The sequence below is a fragment of the Cheilinus undulatus genome, linkage group 13, assembly GCF_018320785.1.
Source record: "Cheilinus undulatus linkage group 13, ASM1832078v1, whole genome shotgun sequence".
NCBI classification, from domain to species: domain Eukaryota; kingdom Metazoa; phylum Chordata; class Actinopteri; order Labriformes; family Labridae; genus Cheilinus; species Cheilinus undulatus.
The window spans coordinates 35,022,068-35,043,100 of NC_054877.1; the positions used below are offsets into that span (position 1 = coordinate 35,022,068).

Genomic DNA, 21,033 nt, shown 5'->3' on the forward strand with positions numbered 1-21,033 from the left:
TGCACATTTTATTTAAAAAAAAACATGAAATCCTGTTTGACTTTCATGTGGCGTTTTCTGCAAATGGCTAGCAAGCTTATGTGTTTTAAACTGAGGAGAGGCTTCTGTAACTCTGCCATAAGCCCATATAAGTGGAGGGCTGCAGTGATGGTTGTCATTATAGAACTTTGTCCCGTCATCACACAGGATCTCTGGAACTCAGTCAGAGAGTGACCATCAGGTTCTTTGTCACCCCCCCTCACAAAGACCTTTTCAGCCCTGCTAAAGAAGATAATAGATTTATTTTCATTTACCAAAAAGTTACATTAAATATTTAGTTTCATAAATTATAATATTTAAATCAACACTTGCCAAAAACACAACCATTGTGGGGAAGGTTAAAATTGTAACATTTTTAACTGATTTGTTTCATAAGATGAAGTCAAGCCAAAGAGAGATTCTTTCAAATCTCCACCAGATGTCGCCATTTCTCTTTGTCAGGGTTATGCTGATATGGTGGAGGAGAGTCTTGAGAACAGTGATGATAAAGTTTAAACCTTTTCAGTCTAGATTTTAAGTAAGTTGATCCATCATTTCATTTATATCTCTTCCTGATTGGTGATACCGTTGGTTAGGTTGAGAGGGGGTGTAGAATCAGAGCAGCGTCTCTCAAACCATTGGTTTGTGAACCATTATTCAAACAAGACAGTAAACAACAAATTCCCACGTGTTATCCCCCCCCCGCCAAAAATCCGGTATAGTGCCGTGTTAAGCCCCGTAGTAGTAACAAGCAAGATTTTAAACTTCTAATTTTAAAAGACAAGGCAACATTTAATCAAATAAATTCATGCTTAAAAACAGAGGACACCAAGATTTTTGTTTTGGGGTTGTCTTAAAATGTAGATGTAATGTTGGTGAGCAAACTGAACAATGTGCAAAAAAGCAATACACCTGGTATTCGAAGCTTTCAGGCATCTCCTTCAGGACTACAGACACCTAGCATATTTTATTCTATTCAGTGCTGAAATAAAAAGCAACTCTTATTATGAATGCCAAACAAAATGTCTCTGGAAGCAGAGTTGTATCAAATAATTACTTTATTGAACTTCATAGGTTAAATGTGAAACATATAAACAGGCACAGAAAAGATTTACAGATATACAAGTTCAGCAACAGTAAGTGCTTCATGAAATGTTGGATCTCTTCTCTCAGGAGGAGACTGAAACCCCAGGAGGGAGTCCAGCTTCACTGACTGAAAAAGAAAACTCACATCAGTCATCCACATTAAATCAGACTCTGGTGGGTAGTTGCTGGTGGGAGCCTCAGTAATGAGTCATTTCTCACCTCTTGACCTCTGCAGCGTGGCCATTAGTATCTCCGTTGGTGTGAGCCTCTTGTTCTCCATTAGTCTGATCGGCATCCTGCTTTACCTTCTTCACCACGCCCTCCTTCACTGGACTCTCCTCTGGTTTCCTCTGAAATACAGAGCACAACATCAAATGAAAAAAAAATGCTACATGTATGTGCAGTTTATTTTTAACCCTTAAAAATATCCAGCTGCCTCACCTTCTTCCTGACCAGGTGGGAAATATCTGAGACTGGAGCTTTTGAGGTGTGTCCGTTAGTGGAGCTGACTCCGTTTGTTGTGCCGTTAATCTTTAGAGAATGAAACAGTAAAAAATAATAAATAAATCAAGTGTGTGAGAAAGACAAATACATGTAATCCTAGATACAAATAATGCTGGTAATGAAGCTTACCTTGGCATTAGGTGATGTGTCGGTGTTTTCAACAGCAGTTCCAGGGAAAGCAGAAGAAGTGGAGCCTCCATCCTGACATTAACAAGTAAAAAGGTTAGAAATAAGCTTCATCAAAACATTAAGAAAGCATTCAATCAATAACAAAGCTACAGCTGGTTCTTGAAGCAATCATCTGATTGGTTAACCACTATTTAATTGAAATGAACTTATTTTGACAGAACTAGTAAAAATATATAAAATGAAAGAATAATGAATGGTACAAAAAGGCAGAAAAGTAATGAAAATGAGCATCCAACTCACCAGCACCCCCTTCATGGCCTCGGCGGCGGTACTCGCCGTTTTCTGAGCCTCTGTAGCGTCCTCCACCTTCTCCTGGATCTCTGGCAATAGCGCCTTCAGCTCCTCCATCTCTTTCCTCTCATCAGGCAGAGCTTCTGGACCCTCGGCCTTATCCAGCAGCTCCTTAAGTTTGTCTGTCACACAAAGCAGCAACATAAAAATACAAATAAAAGACTGAGAAATTGTTGATTTAATGAGCTGAAATATTTTATTTTCAGACTGCTCACCCAGCCGGCTCTTGATGGCGTTGATGGAGCTCTGCAGCGATTTGATGGCTTGGGTGTACTGCATGTTTAAGCTGTAGGTCACACCCAGATGGTAGTGCGTCTCAGCCAGCAGGCGGCTGTCAGAGTCCAGGTGCTTCACCTGCAGCTTCAGACACTCCTGGAAGTCCTCCAGCGCCTGAGTGTAGTTTCCTGAACAGAGACAGAGAACTACTTAAGACCAGCATCTCAAACAAGAGGATCGGACATCAAATGACCATTTTTCTATAAAACAGTTTTTGAAGTTATCATAATAGCAAAAAGAATCCATCAAACCTGAAGGCTGAAACAGTGGAGTTTTTCTATTTTTAGGATTGTACCACACAGAATGTGGTCTCTGAATCACATTTGGATATTCAATAAGAAAGTAAAGCCATTTTTTTTACTTTTAAACTGAAGACGCATCCATACATTTTATTTTTCTCAGTTTTGCCTTGATAAGACATTTAAGATTGTTTTATTGATTTCGCTAATTTGCCATGGTCTTAATGCTCATTTTCCCATTATTCAGAGTTAATTTTTCAAGCTTTAGAGGATTGATCCATGATAAGAAAATCTCCTTTTATCCCGAAACAAAATTCAGAAATCAAGATCTCCAGGAAAACAAAGTACACAGGAATACCAAAATATAATATGCATGGATGCATTTTCTGTAAGAGCTTCTCTTTCAACCAACAAGCTGACATCAGCCTTCACAAGGCTCCTGGTTTACTTTTAGGACTCGCTCAATTACCTGGGCACCCCCTAACAGGCCATCAGACAGGTTTGCCAAGAAACAGCTTAATTTCTACTGGTAACACCCAGTTTATTTAGAGGATGACAATATCATTGGGCAACTCGGCTTATTTAAAAAAGTTAAGTCACTTTGAACGTTGAGTAAGGTATACAGTTCACCATGATGTTCCTGTTTGATCTGTGTACAGGTATGCAGCCATGTTGCTGTGAAACAATGGAACTCAGAGATGACTCAGGGTGGTTGCTACGATGGCCAGGAAGTCTCAGACAAATGGAATATGCAAAAATGCTTTGCAAAAGGGTTAATTAGAAAAAAAAGAAATCGCCATTATCTGAAACCACTAAACTCCACAGCATAATTCACACCAGTGAACAAGATACAGTCTGTTCTGACTCCTAGAGGTAAAAATTTTTAAACTGTCTTTTTGATTTCCACCAAGTTCAGTTCAGGTTCTGTGTAGCCGTTTTAGCACCATCTGATTTTTCTTTGTGGGTTCGACAATCCTGCTAAACATTGTGACAGTTGAGCTCCAAGCCTGTGGTGATGCTCCGTTGGCTTTCTAAACTAGTGCTCATACAGGTTTATTTACTTAACCCTTAAAGCCCCAAGCTATTGTTTAAACATTTTGTCTCGCTTGGACTTACTGTCTCAAAAAGCTTGTGTGGCACAATCGAGCTTTAAACAGCCTTTGTTCAGGACAGCCTGAGCTTTAAAACCATGCATGCTGCAATAATGTCAGTTGAATATTTTAAAAAGTATGAGACTATAAAAACAGAATGAAATTAAATTCAAAGATTTTTTTTTAATGTCTGACACACTAAATGACCAAGACTCTTTTTCTTGCACAAACTTGTTCTCCCATCTCTGAAAAAAATGAGACAAAAAGTCTTCCAAATTCTCAAATATTTACAAGATAAAAGCCCATGCGCTTTTTTGTACATGCTGTTATTGAACTATTTCTCAGAACAGTTCCTGTCCGCAGTGACACTGAGGGCCACATCACAGGCCCCCTGTCCATCGAGCTATTCAGGCTCTCTGTCTCTGTGCAGTTTGACAAAGCACACCATTACAGAACAGCCTTTTAAAAGCAAGTAAAAAAAAGGCAAAGGATTTATGGTTTAAGAGTTATTTAACTTTTAATAAGCTATGTCTTTTCTGGTCATATGACTATGTCGGTCTCAGAGAGTTAACAATCCATCTTTAAGTGCAGGACTTTGACCCAATGAGGGAGAAAAACTGTTCAAAAGCAGCTTCATTAGTGTGGTACTTGTCACCCGACAAAACTTGTGCACTAGTTCTCCAGTGTTTACTTACACTGGCAGCAGCTTGCAAGTTTTAACTTACAGTTTGGCTCTTTGGATACAGGTTGTGGCATTCATCTTCACCATTAATGCAACGCTTTTTATGCAAAGCATTTTTGATATGCAATCTGTCTGGCACCTCCCGGGAACAGTCGTTCTCTACTGATGATTTTATATAAACTATAGATTTGTAAACTATTTCAGTGCATGTAGTTTATATTAATGAGACTGGGCAACATTTTTAAATCACTCCTTGAAATGCCTCTCTTTTAAAGGGATATTTCGTGATTTTTTTAAGTTGGGTCATACGTGGCTATAATAGTGGCATTAACCTCCATTGATTTCTGTGAAAGTTGATCCTGTGGATACCTCAACTTCAAAAATTCCAACATAGTCCTTTAAATGATGTCTCCTTTCATTATTTTTGTCACTTACTTGTTCTGATGCTCTTTATCTATACTCTGCTGTCATCTTAACAGCCCTCCATTTTTAATTCACTTGTTCTTTAATTCACTTGTTTGTTTCATCATGATCGTTAGTGACATTTTCCATTCTTTTCAGTTGTTTTAATCTTTGTTGACTTTAGTGCTTCAGGTTGTTCTGACTTTTTTTTTTTAACTTTCAAGACCTTCTGTTTGGTTTGATTGTTAATGTTTATCTTATTAATCCCTGAGTTCATGCCTTGCTCTGTGTGTTAAAGCACTGTGTAAACATCCTTTTTAAAAGGTGCTATATGAACAGTCAATCTCATTTTCCTCGCTCCCTCAAATTCTCATACACTCAAGAACTAAAATGGACAAAGCACGAGAGTGATTGGGCGGCTTGTCAGTACCTGATTCAACAGAAACTTCTCCCAGTTTTAAGTGAGTCTGAGCCGCCATGAGTTGATCCTCTTTGGCTTCTTTCCTAAATAAAAAAAAATATATTATCAGAATGGAAGCTGAAGCTCAGTAAGTATCAGATCTAATTAAAACTCAGCCAATAGTTCATATTGTGTTCTTGACCTTTTATAGATTACTTTAGCCACTTCTAGCATCTCCCATGCAAGCTGCAGGTTTCCCACCTCATCTTCATCATCACTGTCCTAAAAAACAAAACATAATTTAAACCTGAATCAAACTTTAAGATGTTTTGAGTTGATTTATTCTTCAGTTTGTTGGTCAAGTACCTTTTCAGCTGGGCCGTCTCCCTCCCCTTCACCTTGCTCCTCTCCATCACAGTCCATTTCTGCATCCTCACCATCTTCCTCCTCCTCCTCCTCCCCGTCTGTGTCAACAACATGGTTATAGATTAGGCAACAAGCCATTTCAATCAGAAAGATATTTATAATCAAGGTCTGCACTTTAAAGACAGACAAGGAAAAGGAGAAACATTCACCTCCTGCCTCCTCTTCTTTATCCTCCGTTTGTTCCTCTGCCTCCTTGTCCTTTTCAGTCTTTTCTTCACTTTCAGATTTGCTCCCAGGCTCATTCTTCTTCTCCTCCTCCGCTTTTTCTTCTTTCTGTTCTTCATCACCAGCCTCTGCTTTTTCTACATCACCATTTTTCTCTTTATCTTCGCTTTCCTTTCCATCCTCTTTATCTGAGTCTTTTTTCTCTTCATCTTTCTTCTCAGCCATGGCATCATACACCTGAACCCTCAGCTCATCTCTTGTCTTCTCTGTTGAAGAAACAGAGCACATTTAGGACTTCAAAACTTTCAAAAAGTATGAAATAAAGCCAAAAATAGACATGGCATCATTTCCACACCATCAATGTTTTCTGTGCCGTCAACATTGGAGTCTTTGGGTTTTTCCTCATCTTCCTCACCCTCTGGTACTCCTTCTAGAGCGTTTCCCAGGACTGAGTTCTCCATCCTATGACAACAGAAAAACTTCAGTCTGACAAGTTCTTCAAAAACCAACACAGCCCTGACAATACAAAAACCATATTCTATTAATAAAACATCAAATTAAAATATGAATTATTTGGTACTGTCAAATGGCATAAAATAATGATGAAAACTAAAAAAAAATCATAGTGAAGAAAATTTTTATAAACATTTCTTTATGAGCTCACCGAGCCAAATCCAGAAGAGCTTTTCCACACCAATAGAAAGCTTCTCCACACTCGTCTGCCGTATCTCCGTACTTCTTAGCTCTGAAAAATATTCATGTTCCAGTGCAATTACAATTAAAACTATGCACAACACACTTCAATTCTTAACTGGTGGACTGGGTCCCAAAAGGAGTCTTGGATATGTGATGGGGGAAAAATAAAAGTTTTGGTTTAAAGGTTGGGCGTTTATTATGAAAAGCATACATTCCTAACAACACTGTCTGGGCAGTAGTACTACTGTGCATGAGTGGTGGGCAACTGGTGGCAACATACAACCTTCCTCTCCACTCAGTTCTGCTCTCAACTTTTTTCAATGATCAAGAAATAATAAATATCAAGAGAACATGACAAAAACATTTCAATAATCTTTGATTATTTGGGTAAGTTAAGTTCTTTGTAAAACGTCAGTGATAAAATTGGCTGTAATTTGCTTTATAAATCTTACGTATGCATCAATCTATGCAGAAAAAAGGCAGATAAAGTACAACCTACCAAAATAAACAGTACAATGTCATAGCAGTTTTAATGGGTTTCAGCTCAATGTTGGGTATCACTATTTGAATAAGTGAAAAATACAAATTTTTTTTATAAACTGCAAGAAAAAAATTTATGTGGCCCTTTCAGCAATCAAACTTGTCTTAAATGCATCTCAATGCTGGTTACTAAACACACGAAAACAAAGAAATTAGATTTCAATTTTTTGCCCTGGAACTTTCATATTTGAAAATGCGAATCTGTCATTAAATACATGAAATATGTTGTTTCTAACTGCGCACTGGGGACAAGGACAAAACTGATTTGGTTTTGATGTAGAAAATGAACGGCCTACATACAAAGAAAAACATTTGTCTACTTTCAAAGATGACTTCAGTTTAAAAGTCATCGTTTTGATGAATGGGAAAAAAAAACTTCAGTTCTGCCTTCTTTAAGAGTCAGAACAGAACGTCTAACAGTTCAGAGACATTTTATATACTCTGAAAAAACTAGTACTATCAATTAATCGGATTGATTTCAGCTAGTGATGCACCATATCGGGTTTTTGCTGATATCTGATATTTACAGATTCATTTTAGCCAATACAGATATTGATGTTTAAATATGCTTTTTGAATGAGAAATTTTAGTCCTTTTGGACACACTTCAAGGTTCAAGGCTGACCACGGAAACAAACTTCAGTCCTTAAAAAACACAACTGACATAGGTCTGTTGGTTCAGCCTAAAACTCCACTATTTTATCAGTATAGATGGACAAAATTTACAGTCGATATATGCTGAAAAAGTCAGGCAAAACATGGGATGTAAACATCGGCAGAAATTTTGATATCTGCTGATACCAGACCGATAATATTGGCATCCCTAATTTCAACTAATCGCAGGAGTGAAAAATGCGATCAACAAATGTACGCTGATTAATCACAATGACACCAACACACAAACAGCTAAAGTAGCTTTCTAACTTTGATTTAATGGCACATTTGTGAAAATCCTCTGTGCTCTTAATCTTTATAATTATATGAGTAAAATCAAAAATCATATTTGTTAACAACAGCCTAGATTGAATAGTAAAAGGACAATCCGCCCTCTATCTCCACTTCTGTTTCAAAAGATAATAAAAGGTTTTAATGCCATATAGAAACATGTCATTTCTGATTGTTTTGTCACTATTATCTTTAAATCTAATGTAATCTTTCTAAAATTATCAATGAGATTAATTGCAAATCCAATAATTAAGATACATTTTTTAAATTGACAAACAGTTTGAGAAAGACCCCTTGCATTTATTTCCTTGTGTCAGTGGATCCAGGATTATCTTAACTTCTTCAGAACAACCACACTGCTGCATTTACCTGCCACTTATGGTTGGTACCATTAGAATAAACACTGACATGAATCTAGTAAAACTAGAGATGATATGTGGGCATTGAAATACCACAGCACCATTAAAGGATTCCTAGTTTCCCAATATTAGACAGATTTACTGTGGCTAATTATGTGAAATTCAGATATTGTGCAGAAGTTCACATGCAATTTCTGATGGTTTCACTCATCCCCTATGAATTACTCTTTAAAGAGATGTCTGGATTTACAGTTCGGGCACACTTCAGCATTACAAAAATTACAAATGTATGGTTTACAGAATATGGTATCAAGTATGAGGTCATAGCTTCATTTTGACAACCTTATAAGGATCTGAATATCAACCAGCTGCAATAGTCTCACGAGTCCGACTCTTCTGCCATATCTAAGACACCTGTAAAAAAAAAATTCAACTACCAACATTTTCACTGTGACCACTTTACTGACTGCCCTTGTGTTTATGCCTTTTTGTGCTCCTGCTCGACTTCATTGTATGTACACTGATGCTTAACCTGGGGTGTAATTTTTCCCTCCTTTCAACGAATTAATTTAGATTATTCATCACAGCTGTGTCAATTAGTCGAACTGCTAGCTCTGCTGTGTGATTATTTAATGTTATCATCAATGATTACCACGGTCTCTTTTGTTAACTCACAGCATGCCGCAGGCCTCCTGCAGGGAGCTCACCGCCTCCACCACCTTTCCCATCACCAGGTGCTTCTTGCCGGTGCCGATGAGCTTGTTTGCCTCCTCCATATTAGCAAAGCTGGACAAAAAAAAGGAAGCAATCAGCCATTCGACTTTTATCGACAAATCACCAATAAACTAAACACAAAATTTTTTTAAAATTTAAAATGCTAACTTAACGTTAGAATTTAAATTTCACAAGACAGAGTTTTTAATAACTTCTCACCTACCTTCAACTTCAGCGAGATAAAAATAAAAGTCAGGTAAAACTTCAGCTTGGTGGTTTACGTCTCTGCTCTTCTCGTCCACCGCTCAGAGTGAGTGCCTGTTGTTTCAATTTGGCGCGAAATATTCCTACCCTTTCCGGTCGATTTCCGGGTTCTCAAAGCAGCGCGGGAAAGTTGTTAAAGAGACAGAACAGACTGTGCAGCATTGACACCTAAACTACTATTATAACGATTACTATTACTAGTACTATTACTTCATTTTAGTTTCGTTTTAGTCACTCTTAGTGTCAGTTTGAGTTTTTAGCAGTATGAGACACCTGTCAGGTGAGAGAACCAAAATGGCTCCTCACTTTTCATTTAATTGATATAATTTTGATGTTTGTAAACAACTTAAGACCTCAAATTAGCATTGTGTTCAGTCTTCTTCAGTAAAATCGGGTGATTTTACTCTCCACGTTTGGGTGTTCATAGTCTGCTGCTGTCAAAGACTAAAACTATGGAGAATTCATCTCTAATTTTATTTGAGTTAATTTTATAAGCACATAATTCAGTTTAAGTTAGTGTCCTTTTTAGTAAAGCTAGTTTTTATTAAGTCTCTCAACTAAAATGATTCAATATTTTATTTTTAGTTATGTAGTTAGTTTTTTTTTTTTTAACTATAATAACTTTGGCACATATCAGTATCTATGCATATGTGCACACTATGCCATAATTTCTTCATTTTATAGTTTATTTTACTCCATGGGCAATAACTTTTTTTGAAGGGTTGCAATATTTCTCTTTTTATTTTGGGCTTTTGTGATTATGACAACGTGCAGTGATCATTATCATGCACTGTGATATTCCACAACACTATCACCATCTCCAATATGACTTTCTCTTTCATATAATAGCACCATCATAAAATAACAGTGCACACTATAAGCTTGGAAGTGTTTTTTTCGTCCTGGAGTTTGCATAAAGCCTGGGTCGGTGTCTGAGTGCTATCACTGTTATAGCTGACTTTTTATTCTGTTACTGCACCTATTATACATCTAGTTACTCATTATATAGGCACTGTGTCTTTGAATTTAACCTTTATCCACTTCACACCTTTTTTTTTGTATTTCTCTTTTATTTGATGCTCTTTTGTGATAATCTACAACCTGCCGATAGAATTTATGTTTGTATTAATGAAGTTTCATTCAATCTAATTTTAGTGCTTTCATCAGTACAGTTCTTTGGAGGATAACAATGATGATGAGGGCGATGTTGGTGGTATACTATGTGTGTATTCTCATTATTCTGCATGAACATATAAACAAAGGGCAGCTGTCATGTCCTGCTGTGACGGTCACGCATGGCAGATCTCCTCCGAGCCCCTCCTGCTGATTCCTCTGTGTCCTGCCTCATGGAGACAAGTCTGGACCTGTCCTCCAATCAGTCTCACACTGAAATAATCCCACTTAACCCCTCACAATGTCATCATTAAAATCACAGCTCCAACAGCCAGGCAATTGCTTTAAAGTCAGAAACAAACAGCAGTTTATCCTCTAACAATTTATCCATCAGAAGCAATTTATTTGAGAGGAGATGCAATATATGGGGATTTATTTTAAGTGCCAATTTTACAGACGATTGAAGGCCTTACTGATATCTTGTCGTTCCTTCTTGTTCTTAACTTGTAACAAAGATAAGATACCTTGTTGGGTTTTTAAAATATCGGTTAGTGCAGTTCACTTATTTGCTTTGTACTGATGAGAGCAAAAATATTTTGTTACTATTCTGTTACCATTAAAAACTGATGCTATCAGCTTTAGCTTTCTTTGTTAGCTTATATTCACATTTGAATGAATGCACAAAATAAGAAATTAGGAAGGGGAGAAATATTTCTTCACAGCACAGTATTTCTGGGAAAGGGGGGTAAAATGAAGTGCAAACATGCACGTTCCATCAGTCTGTAATGATATGTTAAACATGTTTAACATGTTTCTTTATTCTCTCATGTTTTATTTGTTATAAGGTCCAAACTGCAAACATTTTGTTGAATAAACTGATATTAAATTTGTCAGAAATTTGTGTTGTTATTTTCATTAGGGTGGTGGTGGGTCCTGAGGATAGACCAGATAAGCACCAAATACTTCAGATCACTTTACCAGGTCTTTTGAAAGCTGCTGCTTCCATTTGTGCCATTAATCCACTTAGAAGGACATGTAAATGCATTTTGAGAATCGCTGAATGAAATAAATATTAAGCTACGTGTAAGCTCAAGAGTAGCGGATTCTGTTTTATTTTTTCTAAACACAGAGACCTGTTTTGTTATTTTGCTGAATGAGAGCAGACTGTTGGACATGAGTGCCCCTCAGACATGCAGATGCTTTGGAATAAACAGCGAGCAGATTCACTAATTATGTGCATAATGCGAGACAGGATATGAACGTAGGGAGGCGTTTGATCAGGAAACCCACTGCTGAGCTTCTAACAGGAGGTTATTGTGTGCACCCCTCTTATCTGGCTCTTGATGCGATCTCCATAGCAACGGTGATGCAAAGACATCGCTCGGTGACAGCAGAGGATGGGAGGGAGAGGGGTGGGTGTTGGTGGTGGGGGGGCAGACTGAGCTGATAACAACCCTGCTCTGGACAGGTTACATGGGCTCAGATGAAGTAATATCCTCAAAAAAAAAAACTGCTTTATTTTCCTGTCAGCGCTGTTATAGAGAATTTCTCTGCTAAAGCAACAATATGGGGATTAAAATGTACATGTTTGGTCAGAAATGAGACTTAGGGTAAAAGGTCGCAATATTCTGATCATCATATCTTTCATTCATTTACAACCAAGTTTGATGTATAACACCTAAAAAATAGAGATACAGTATTTTCATATCCACTGATGTGTGGCTATATGACCAGATTCTTCACTTCTTCACAACACTTGTTGCTTGTAGTAGTTGCTTGTTGTTGTAGTGATTTATGGCAGATTGGCTACCCTTAAGCGCAAAACACACGAAAGCTTGTTTGGAGTTGGCAAAAAACAAAAATCACCTGAAGGACTCTCAGACTGTGAGAAACAAGATTCTGTTGTCTGCTGAAACCAAGATCGAACTGTTTTGCCTCAACTCTAAAAATGATGTCTGGAAGAAACCAGACACAGCTCATCACCTGCCCAAACTTGGACAAAACTAAGTGCTTTCTGAATGCACTATGTAACACAGATACTTTACAGTACAGAAAGCAAAATATAACGCTTTAATGAGATAATTTTTTTTCCACACTCTTTCCCCTCACCATCCACTGTCCTGTCAGTGACAAACAAACAAACAAAAGAACAACGTAAGTATTCATGGATGGATGGATGAATTTGCCAGATTCTAAATAACAAAAGAGGCTTAAAGGTGCAGTGCGTAAAACTGAATAGCAACATCTAGATGTGGGTTCTAGATTGCATTTCTCTGCTGGAAACTGCGGCAACCAGTTGAATTTAATGTGTATCTGTAATGTGACTACAATACAATACAATACAATAACTTTATCATTTTTTTCCTTTTTTTCCTGTATGTTACCATGGAAACATGTAAAAATCCAAGATGGCGGCATCCATGGAGGGGACCCTCCCTATGTATGAATTAAAGGTTTATTCTGAGTTGTTTTTTTCAAAATAGCTATTTTTGAATGTAGATGACTAAACATTTATTTAGATAGGCCGTCTTAGAAATGTTTTGCTTTATTTTACCAAGTTTGTTCAGCTAAATGCTACTAGGCTAGATATTACACACTGCACCTTTAACAAGCAAACAAGAAAACCAGAAAAGGAGGCATACATGGCCAAACCAGTTTGAACCATGTCATGCAAATGGCCTTTGTTGTCAAACCAGAAAAAGTTAACTGGAAAAAATGGCAGAAAATACATTTTTTTTCTCCTTTCATTTTATAATATTCATGAAAACTATAGTCAGCTTTCTTAAAAAGAGCCACAATGTGAAGTAACTTTTCATTCATTGCTGCTGTGTGCGAAGACATAAACATGCTCTTCCTCAACTGAGTCATTAAGTAAATAAAGCCTTGGTGAGGAGGAAATGACAGTGAAAAATGCCTTCACCCACCCACAGAATAAGAACAAGATATCGCAACAATGCACACCCTGTACAGTAAATCCTGATGTAGATACTACAGAGTTAAATATTAAATGGAAATCTTTGTGTAAACTAGCCTGCTATTGTCATGGCAGTAATACAACAGAGTTCAATGGTATCAACGTATAGGTGAATGCTTTTTTCATTTTCATCTGAACTGATATAATACTGAATAAAAAACAAGACAAAAATGTTCGATCATGACCAATGTTTTTCAACTGGTGGGTCAGGACCCAGAAGTGGGTCACAGAGCAGTTTTCAGAGCTGTGAATGTGTAACTGGAAAAAAATGTATGGAAGCCACAAAGGGACATGCAGCCATACATTTGATTTTATTCAATTTTTTGTAGTAACGGGTGCATTTAGGTTCTGGTGGATCTCCAGAAAGCCCAAAAAAGTCAAATATATGCATAAGGTCTGTCAGCATTAATGCATTGATTGTGATGCAATTATGGTCCATAATTAGAGCAATAGTTTTTGAAAATTAAATAGATTGCATGCTTTATTGTCCATTGCATCACACTTTGACCAAGCCACTGCAACATCTCACTGCAGCCACAGTGATGTAAAATAAGTCCAACATGTTCCTTGAAGTCTCATTTCACTTTAAAAAACTCACACACACCTTGTGTTATCAAACATGTACCTTTTACTGATCCCATATGTCATTTTCAATCCATTACACACTCATTTTTCTGTGGTAAGATTTAGCAAATTTTCTTTAAAAATAAAAGCAGGTCTGTAATCAAAATCAAAATGGATACATTTTTTCAAATGATGAGTTAGAGTGAAAAAGTTTTTGGTTGTGATTTCTCATTAGGGAGGTGGTGGCATGCCTCGAGGCTAGACCAGAGGAGAACCACTAATCTAGACCATAAATGAACACCTTTAATATTGTTAACCTAATAGGTAGTTTTTCTAAGGTACTAAAAATATAGTTTCTTTATGATAACCAAGCAAACTTAAAAAGTACTTTAACTTATAACTAAAATAAAGATGCTATGTTGTATGGATACTGGAGATGCGAGTGCTACCTTACTTCCCTGGCAGAAAAGTTGATGCCTGTGCGAGCACATGTTGTAGTAGTAAAGTTAAAGTTCTTTTTTTGTCTATTCATGATGACAGTGGACTAACTCCTGCAGTCATATGACGAAAGCTCATGACTCTGCCCATGCCTTTTAGCTTTGATTTAAAACCAGTGGGGCATTAACACCCCTCTTTAAGCTATAGGTTCAATAATCCAGAAATTTGTATCCAGTATACAGATGGGCTGATTTATGAAAAGAATTGTGCGTTATAACTCACATTAGAGACAGGAAATATTCTGGTTAAATATTGCCTTCCCTGCATGGATTACTGTTACTGCCAGACTGTTTCCTTGAGACTTCTTCTTTCCTGTTTCATTCAATGGTTTGATGTGTTTCACAAGAGCATGAAAATCACCAGGAGAAACAGGAGAAAAACTGCAAAGTCATGCTGTGTGGTGGAGGGTTGAGCTTGAAGGCTAGGAATGAAGCGCACTCTGGAACATCTTATCGCGAGAACTGGGCCGCTGTATAAATTCCCTCACCGAGCCTGTCAGCTCCAGCACTCCTCTCCCTCCCGAGTCTTTCAGAAGGTGACAGTGGGACCAAAGCTGAGGTATGTTTTATTAATCACATTCGCCTTTATTCTTTATACTTCTCAGCTTTGTAGTTAAGTTTTCAAGTGCTTCTTCGGTTTTTTACGAGCGTTTGAGTATTTTTAACTGCGCAGCCGCTTTTGAAGCTACAATTCAACAAGTGGTTTTTCATGAAATTACTTTCATGTTCATTCTGGGTAGCCAGCAACGGTTGTAAAGCGGGCTGAGTTGAGAAAACTATCAATAGTTTAAAAACGTTTCCGCTAACAGGCTAAACTAAAACCTCAAAAAGTAATTCTTGGCTCCACTGCATACTTTTTAATGAAAACGTTCTCGGATGCATCAATTTAACACTCGTAGCAAATGCCAATATACGGAAACATATGCGAATATAACAATAGAAGAAGTGAAACTGGCTCAAACGTTTCGTTTTCTAGTTAACCAGTACATGTGAATAAAACTGTCTGAACTGTGGTGTACAGGATGAGATCTAATCCAGAAGTCTGTGGTGTTCAATTTAAGGCTTAGCAAATATATCTTTTCCTTCTCACTTGGCTTGCTTAATGGTTATATTACACACATAGGGTGTAATAAGTACATGCTTTCATGTGAATCTGCAGTTATAAGTGGGGCTATTAAAGGCTTTTATGCTAGGAAATTGTGAGAATGCCTACTATAACTTCCTCAAGTCCCACAGTTGAAGTTGTTAACAAGTGTTTTATTTTTTAAGTTAAACAATTTCCAACTTATAAATAAAACCAGACCCTCACATTAAAGGAGCACCAACAAGAGTGTTTCTAAGAGATAAAACGAGGTCAATCCATGATAAAATTAAAGATTTATAACATCATTTTACCCTGTGGAAACAGGCACTATACAGCTTTATGTTCAAAAGTACATGAGATAAGAAATAATCCAGTTTGAAAATGAAAATTTCCTATTTTTGAGGACTTTGTAGCAAAAATTTGTTCAATCTTTACTTTGATGAGCAGATGCATTAAAAACATGGTTACACTTACAATGACGCCACATAATTAAATATAACACAGTTTGTTTGAAAGGGTCTCACTGCCAAACACCAGACAAGGATCATTCCTTTGCAGCACTATAAACATGCTCAGTCTATATTTTATATCAAATTTGCCTGTTTTCTCCAAGTAAATCATGACTCATCATTATTTTTTGGTAAAAATATCAAATTCAAAAATATCAGTAACATCTTTGAGTGCAATTCTGAAGTTAACTTGTACTTTTGAACAACCTTTTTAGTGCGTGCAATACATTTACGCTGGCCTTTAAATCGTCTTGGTTTCATAACAGCTCAAAATGTCAGGAAAAAATGGACAAACAGGCAATAGGCACATCAAGATCATCAGCTATAAGCCTTCTGCATTGTAGATGGGCATTTGTAATATTGCTCTACGGTGCCGTTTTAAAGAGTGAGAAACAGGATAGATCAGGCCCTATTGTGGAATAAAAATGTTCTCTTAAACAGAAATAGTTTAATCATGTGTTTTATCTGTTGTGGTAAAAAAAAAAATGAGAATACGGATTATTGATCAATGAGGACCTTTAACGATTAGTTGACTTTAACGATTAGTTGGCTTGTAAATCCTTAGTTAGGGGTCCCCTTACATGGAAATAGCTTTCATAAAGACTGAATAACAATAAGATTGATATTATAATTAAAAAAGGTCATAATAAGGCATGATTTTGGTTTATTTTGGTCATTTTTGCAAAAATATTGTTAAATACATTAACTTTTTCCTTTCCCGTGATCTGTTCAGATTAAAGATGTCTGCAGGAAAAGCACAGATTGGAAAGCCAGCCCCGGACTTCACAGCTAAAGCGGTGATGCCAGACGGGCAATTCAATGACCTGAAGTTGTCAGACTACAGAGGTAAACCTCAGGCTGTGTCACATCCTTTCATCAGTGGAGGCTTTGATGGCAGCCTGCAATTCAGGACAACAATATAGTGAATGGATTATTACACTTCTAAAGGCTTGAATAATTTAACCTGTTAATACTGCGTTTATGTCCAGTGACAGATGCACTAACAATATTTGTTGTGTTTTCCTTTTACTGCAGGGAAATATGTCGTCTTTTTCTTCTACCCACTGGACTTCACTTTTGTGTGTCCGACTGAGATCATTGCTTACAGTGACGCTGCCGAGGATTTCAGGAAGATCGGCTGTGAGGTCATCGCTGCCTCTGTTGACTCACACTTCTCTCACTTTGCATGGTAGCTATGAGGCTTTATATTTGAAGTACACTCAGTGTCTGTTTACTTTCAGTCTTTAACATCACTCTTTTTCTTTTTACTTGATGTTTTCAAAGGACAAACACGCCACGTAAGCAGGGAGGTCTGGGTGCCATGAAGATTCCCCTGGTGTCTGATACACGACACACCATCTCTACAGATTACGGTGTCCTGAAGGAGGATGAGGGCATCGCCTACAGGTGGGGAACCACTGACTGTTTTTGTCTTCAACTGTGTTCAACATTAGACTTCAGTATCAGCTGACACCAAATTGGTCAGCAGATGACAATTTGTATCAAATAGAGTAAAATGCAATACTAGTGGGCCCCTGCTCCTCCCTTAAAAATGTCCAAATGGTGTAGACCAGCATTGTGAAATAAGGAAAGTAAATTCAATTTAACCATAGTAAAAACAATGCTCATATTTTATGGAAATTATGGTGCAAAAATGCATTAAAATGCATAGATATTTGTAGAAATTATGCACCATTTGTTGCTTTACTAGCTGTTTAGGTGGGCCCTGTGTATTATTCTTCTGGGGGCCCTAAATCCCTAGCTACGCCCCTGATGTGATGTGATAAATAACTTTGTCGTATGGCCTGGATCAGTAAACTTATGGAACCCTCACTTTAAAAAAAGTTCAGCTAAGGTAAGCAGCAGCTCAGTGTGCTTGCTCACCAGTTAAGTTTTTTTTATAACATGAAGCTGCTTTTAGGTGCTGTGTTTTTATGAGCTTATCTGAACCTAAAACAAAGCCTTAAAAATAAGGGATGGCAGATTACCGATTGTTCACATCTTTCTTAACATTGCTTTTCTTGGTTTAAGACAACATTTTAACAACTTTCCAAACATGCTGTTATATCTTAAAGCTTTCAGAGAAAACCACTCTATCGTATTATTTTGATAATTGATTAGTTCTATCATTGAAAGGGTGACAAAAACAAGGCTATTTAAAAAAATAATTTTACAGTGTTGTGTGAAATTCTATTAACACAAAAAGGATTGCCAACACATTTTATTCTTAATCACAAATCACATACTTCTGTAAGTTTATGAGCTGTACTATGAGACATTAAGAAGTTTCTGAGATTTGTGACGGGAACAGTTTCACAAAAACAAAAAAAGGAGACTTCACATGTGTGCATACTTGGGCTCTGCAGCTCTTGCTACAAAGGCTAAACAACCTTTAGATCCTGACTAGGACTGGGCAGTATTAGTTTTTTAATACCGTCATACCAGTCCCAAATTTTACCGGGGGTATACAGTATGACCCCCAGGTGTTTAAAAACCCCGCTTGCTGGTGTGCACATGGCAAAGTCAGCAGGGTGTGCATCTCTACGGGGACTTCATTCATTCCTTTAACAAAATGATTCAGATCTCAAAACAACCCATTTATAAGGAGATGTTAACAGGAAACAGGAATGGATTTAGAGTTGAAGGATTGTTTGAAAACTTTCCAGGTAAATTTTTACATCAGAACAGATGATTGAATAAAGTTTTTCTCCATTTTAACTCATCTTCAGTGGCACATAGGCGCTCTGTTTTCCTCCCTCCTCCCTTCCTCCTTCTCAGATGTAAAATTAGAACTAATAATCTAAAAGTTTTATCATATAGAATCTGCAAATATGAAGTCATGTGTGTTACAACAGATAAAGACTGCCTTACATATTATTTGGTTCAGCTCTGCACAACAATGGCAAGCTGCTGAAGACACTCCATTTCCTGTTACTCTTCAAAATAAAAGTCTTCAGAGGCTTTTATTGCAGCAGACGTGGCAGGAATAGACAGTCTGTTAACAGATACATTACTAAACTTGAGCATAATGATGCTAACAAACACGAGGGGTTAAACTGTTTCTGCTTGAAACAGCCACAGTCTACCTCTGTTAATCATTCAGGACTAAAGACAATTGAAATATGGATTAAAACACACCTTCAGCAGGTAAGATGTTTGTTCCTGCTGCATCTGGTTCAAGTGTAAAATAGACCAGCACTCCAGCATTTAGCCTGCCCCTTGACCTTACGGTGACCTCTTGAGTGTAGCTGCTCGGCTCGAGAAGAGACAAAGTCCTTTTCTGGCTTAAATCTCTGTTATGATGCTTTAAATGATCCATAGGCCACTGTGGCTGATAGATTTGGCAAATTTACCTCACAGCAAACAAAAAGAACAGCATTTAACTGACTGTTAACTTTCAGTAAAGGCAGTGACATCAGCTGACAACAGACTGAACTGAGATAAACTGTTCGGTGATTTTATATTGTTGTAGTGTTAGGGGGGTGGGGTGATTCTCCATTGTGGACCAGTGACATTGCTAGTTCACATATTTACCTTGCCTTAATTAAACCCAGCCAAGAAAGGGGTGAAAACAGTCTATTCAGACACATGTACATCTCAGTGTTTTCACATGTTTACAGTAACCATATTTAAACATATTTAGTGTGTTAGGTCATAAGGGGATTTAACTTTACAGGGTCTTTAAATAACCAACACACACCGATTCACTTCCTTTACATTTCACATAAAAGAGGTAAAAAGAAGTTCAAACACTTTTAAAAACTTCAAATGTTTGTTATTGTGCCTTTATTTGCAGCATATATATATATATATATGCAGGTATAAGGCTGTATCACAGGCATTATGACACTGGTAATTGTGTTGAAACAACTCTGGTTAGTTGGTTGTTGTTTGTGGAGTTGGTTTTGGTATGTTTTAATAAATAAAGAAGGACTGAAAACCAGTGTTGATAGCTGCAACCTTCCTAAGTCTTCAAAGAATAATGAACTGCTCTTTCTCTCTACTTAAAGAGGTCTCTTCATCATCGATGACAAGGGCATCCTGAGACAGATCACCATCAACGACCTCCCAGTCGGACGCTCCGTTGAGGAGACGATGCGTTTGGTTCAAGCCTTTCAGTTCACCGACAAACACGGAGAAGGTAAAATAATGCTGTACATGTATTCGCTGCATTCGCTGCTATTAATATATAAATCAGAACAAACATCATAGATTTATTTTATCATGGATCAAGTTTCATGAACTTAACATTTCCCTACTTAATGATAAGTGAGGTTGTTCATATTATAAACTGTACGTTCTTTATTCTGGCACAAGTCTTTACTGTCTCAATCTACCGGGCCAGGACTCACTCCAGACTTATCTTTTCAGTCTGCCCTGCCGGCTGGAAACCAGGAAGTGACACCATCAAACCAGACGTCCAGAAGAGCAAAGACTTCTTCTCCAAGCAGTAATAAACCCAGAGCCAGAGTCTGCAGCCTGCTGTAGGAGATTTCATTTAGATTACATTTCCAGAGAACAGTTATTTAAGTCAGCTGCTGTGCCTGTGGAGGATCAGTTCAGAGGCAGTTTTTGTGCATTTTCTATTGTCTGTGGATTGTGTCAGTGAACTTATGACCAAAGTTGTGTAGTTAAGTTGTGCTAATGTAAGCTGTTTACATTATGAAGGTGTGCTAAATGTCTGTTTATAATTTCATGTCATTCCTCGCACAATCTTGAAGTGAGAAGCACCAGACAAGCTCTTTATTTTAGTGAAGCCACAAATAACACCATCTCATTATATTTTTTAATCTTTTTTGTTATAGTGAAAAACATCTGTTACCAAAATAAAGAATACAGTTTGTAACACTTAATAAAGAAATGTTGTTTACAAAATTACTGTAAAAATTAGACTTTTTTGTTTTCAATTTTGACTCTGATGTTCAAATACAAACCCTCAACTAATTTCATGATCTCCTGTTAAGGTTCTATAAAAAATATTAAAAATATCGCATTTGTCACCTCTG

General features: G+C 37.2%; 2 protein-coding genes across 2 annotated transcripts; one reads left to right on the forward strand and one right to left on the reverse strand.

Annotated features, from left to right (window-relative positions):
* Window positions 1-1,058: 1,058 nt before the first annotated feature.
* Window positions 1,059-9,380, reverse strand: LOC121520338 (histone-binding protein N1/N2-like). Its single transcript, XM_041803731.1, has 14 exons — window positions 9,246-9,380; window positions 8,984-9,094; window positions 6,434-6,514; window positions 6,125-6,231; window positions 5,754-6,035; window positions 5,545-5,642; window positions 5,381-5,460; window positions 5,209-5,282; window positions 2,304-2,492; window positions 2,038-2,210; window positions 1,738-1,809; window positions 1,546-1,635; window positions 1,324-1,454; window positions 1,059-1,231 (listed from the first exon to the last, which is right to left on the reverse strand). The coding sequence occupies exons 2-14, from the start codon at window positions 9,082-9,084 to the stop codon at window positions 1,225-1,227; spliced, it is 1,485 nt and encodes a 494-aa protein (XP_041659665.1). The 5' UTR covers window positions 9,085-9,094; window positions 9,246-9,380; the 3' UTR covers window positions 1,059-1,224.
* Window positions 9,381-14,889: 5,509 nt separating this feature from the next.
* Window positions 14,890-21,015, forward strand: prdx1 (peroxiredoxin 1). Its single transcript, XM_041804189.1, has 6 exons — window positions 14,890-14,993; window positions 16,761-16,873; window positions 17,063-17,216; window positions 17,312-17,434; window positions 20,038-20,168; window positions 20,399-21,015. The coding sequence occupies exons 2-6, from the start codon at window positions 16,768-16,770 to the stop codon at window positions 20,479-20,481; spliced, it is 597 nt and encodes a 198-aa protein (XP_041660123.1). The 5' UTR covers window positions 14,890-14,993; window positions 16,761-16,767; the 3' UTR covers window positions 20,482-21,015.
* Window positions 21,016-21,033: the final 18 nt, after the last annotated feature.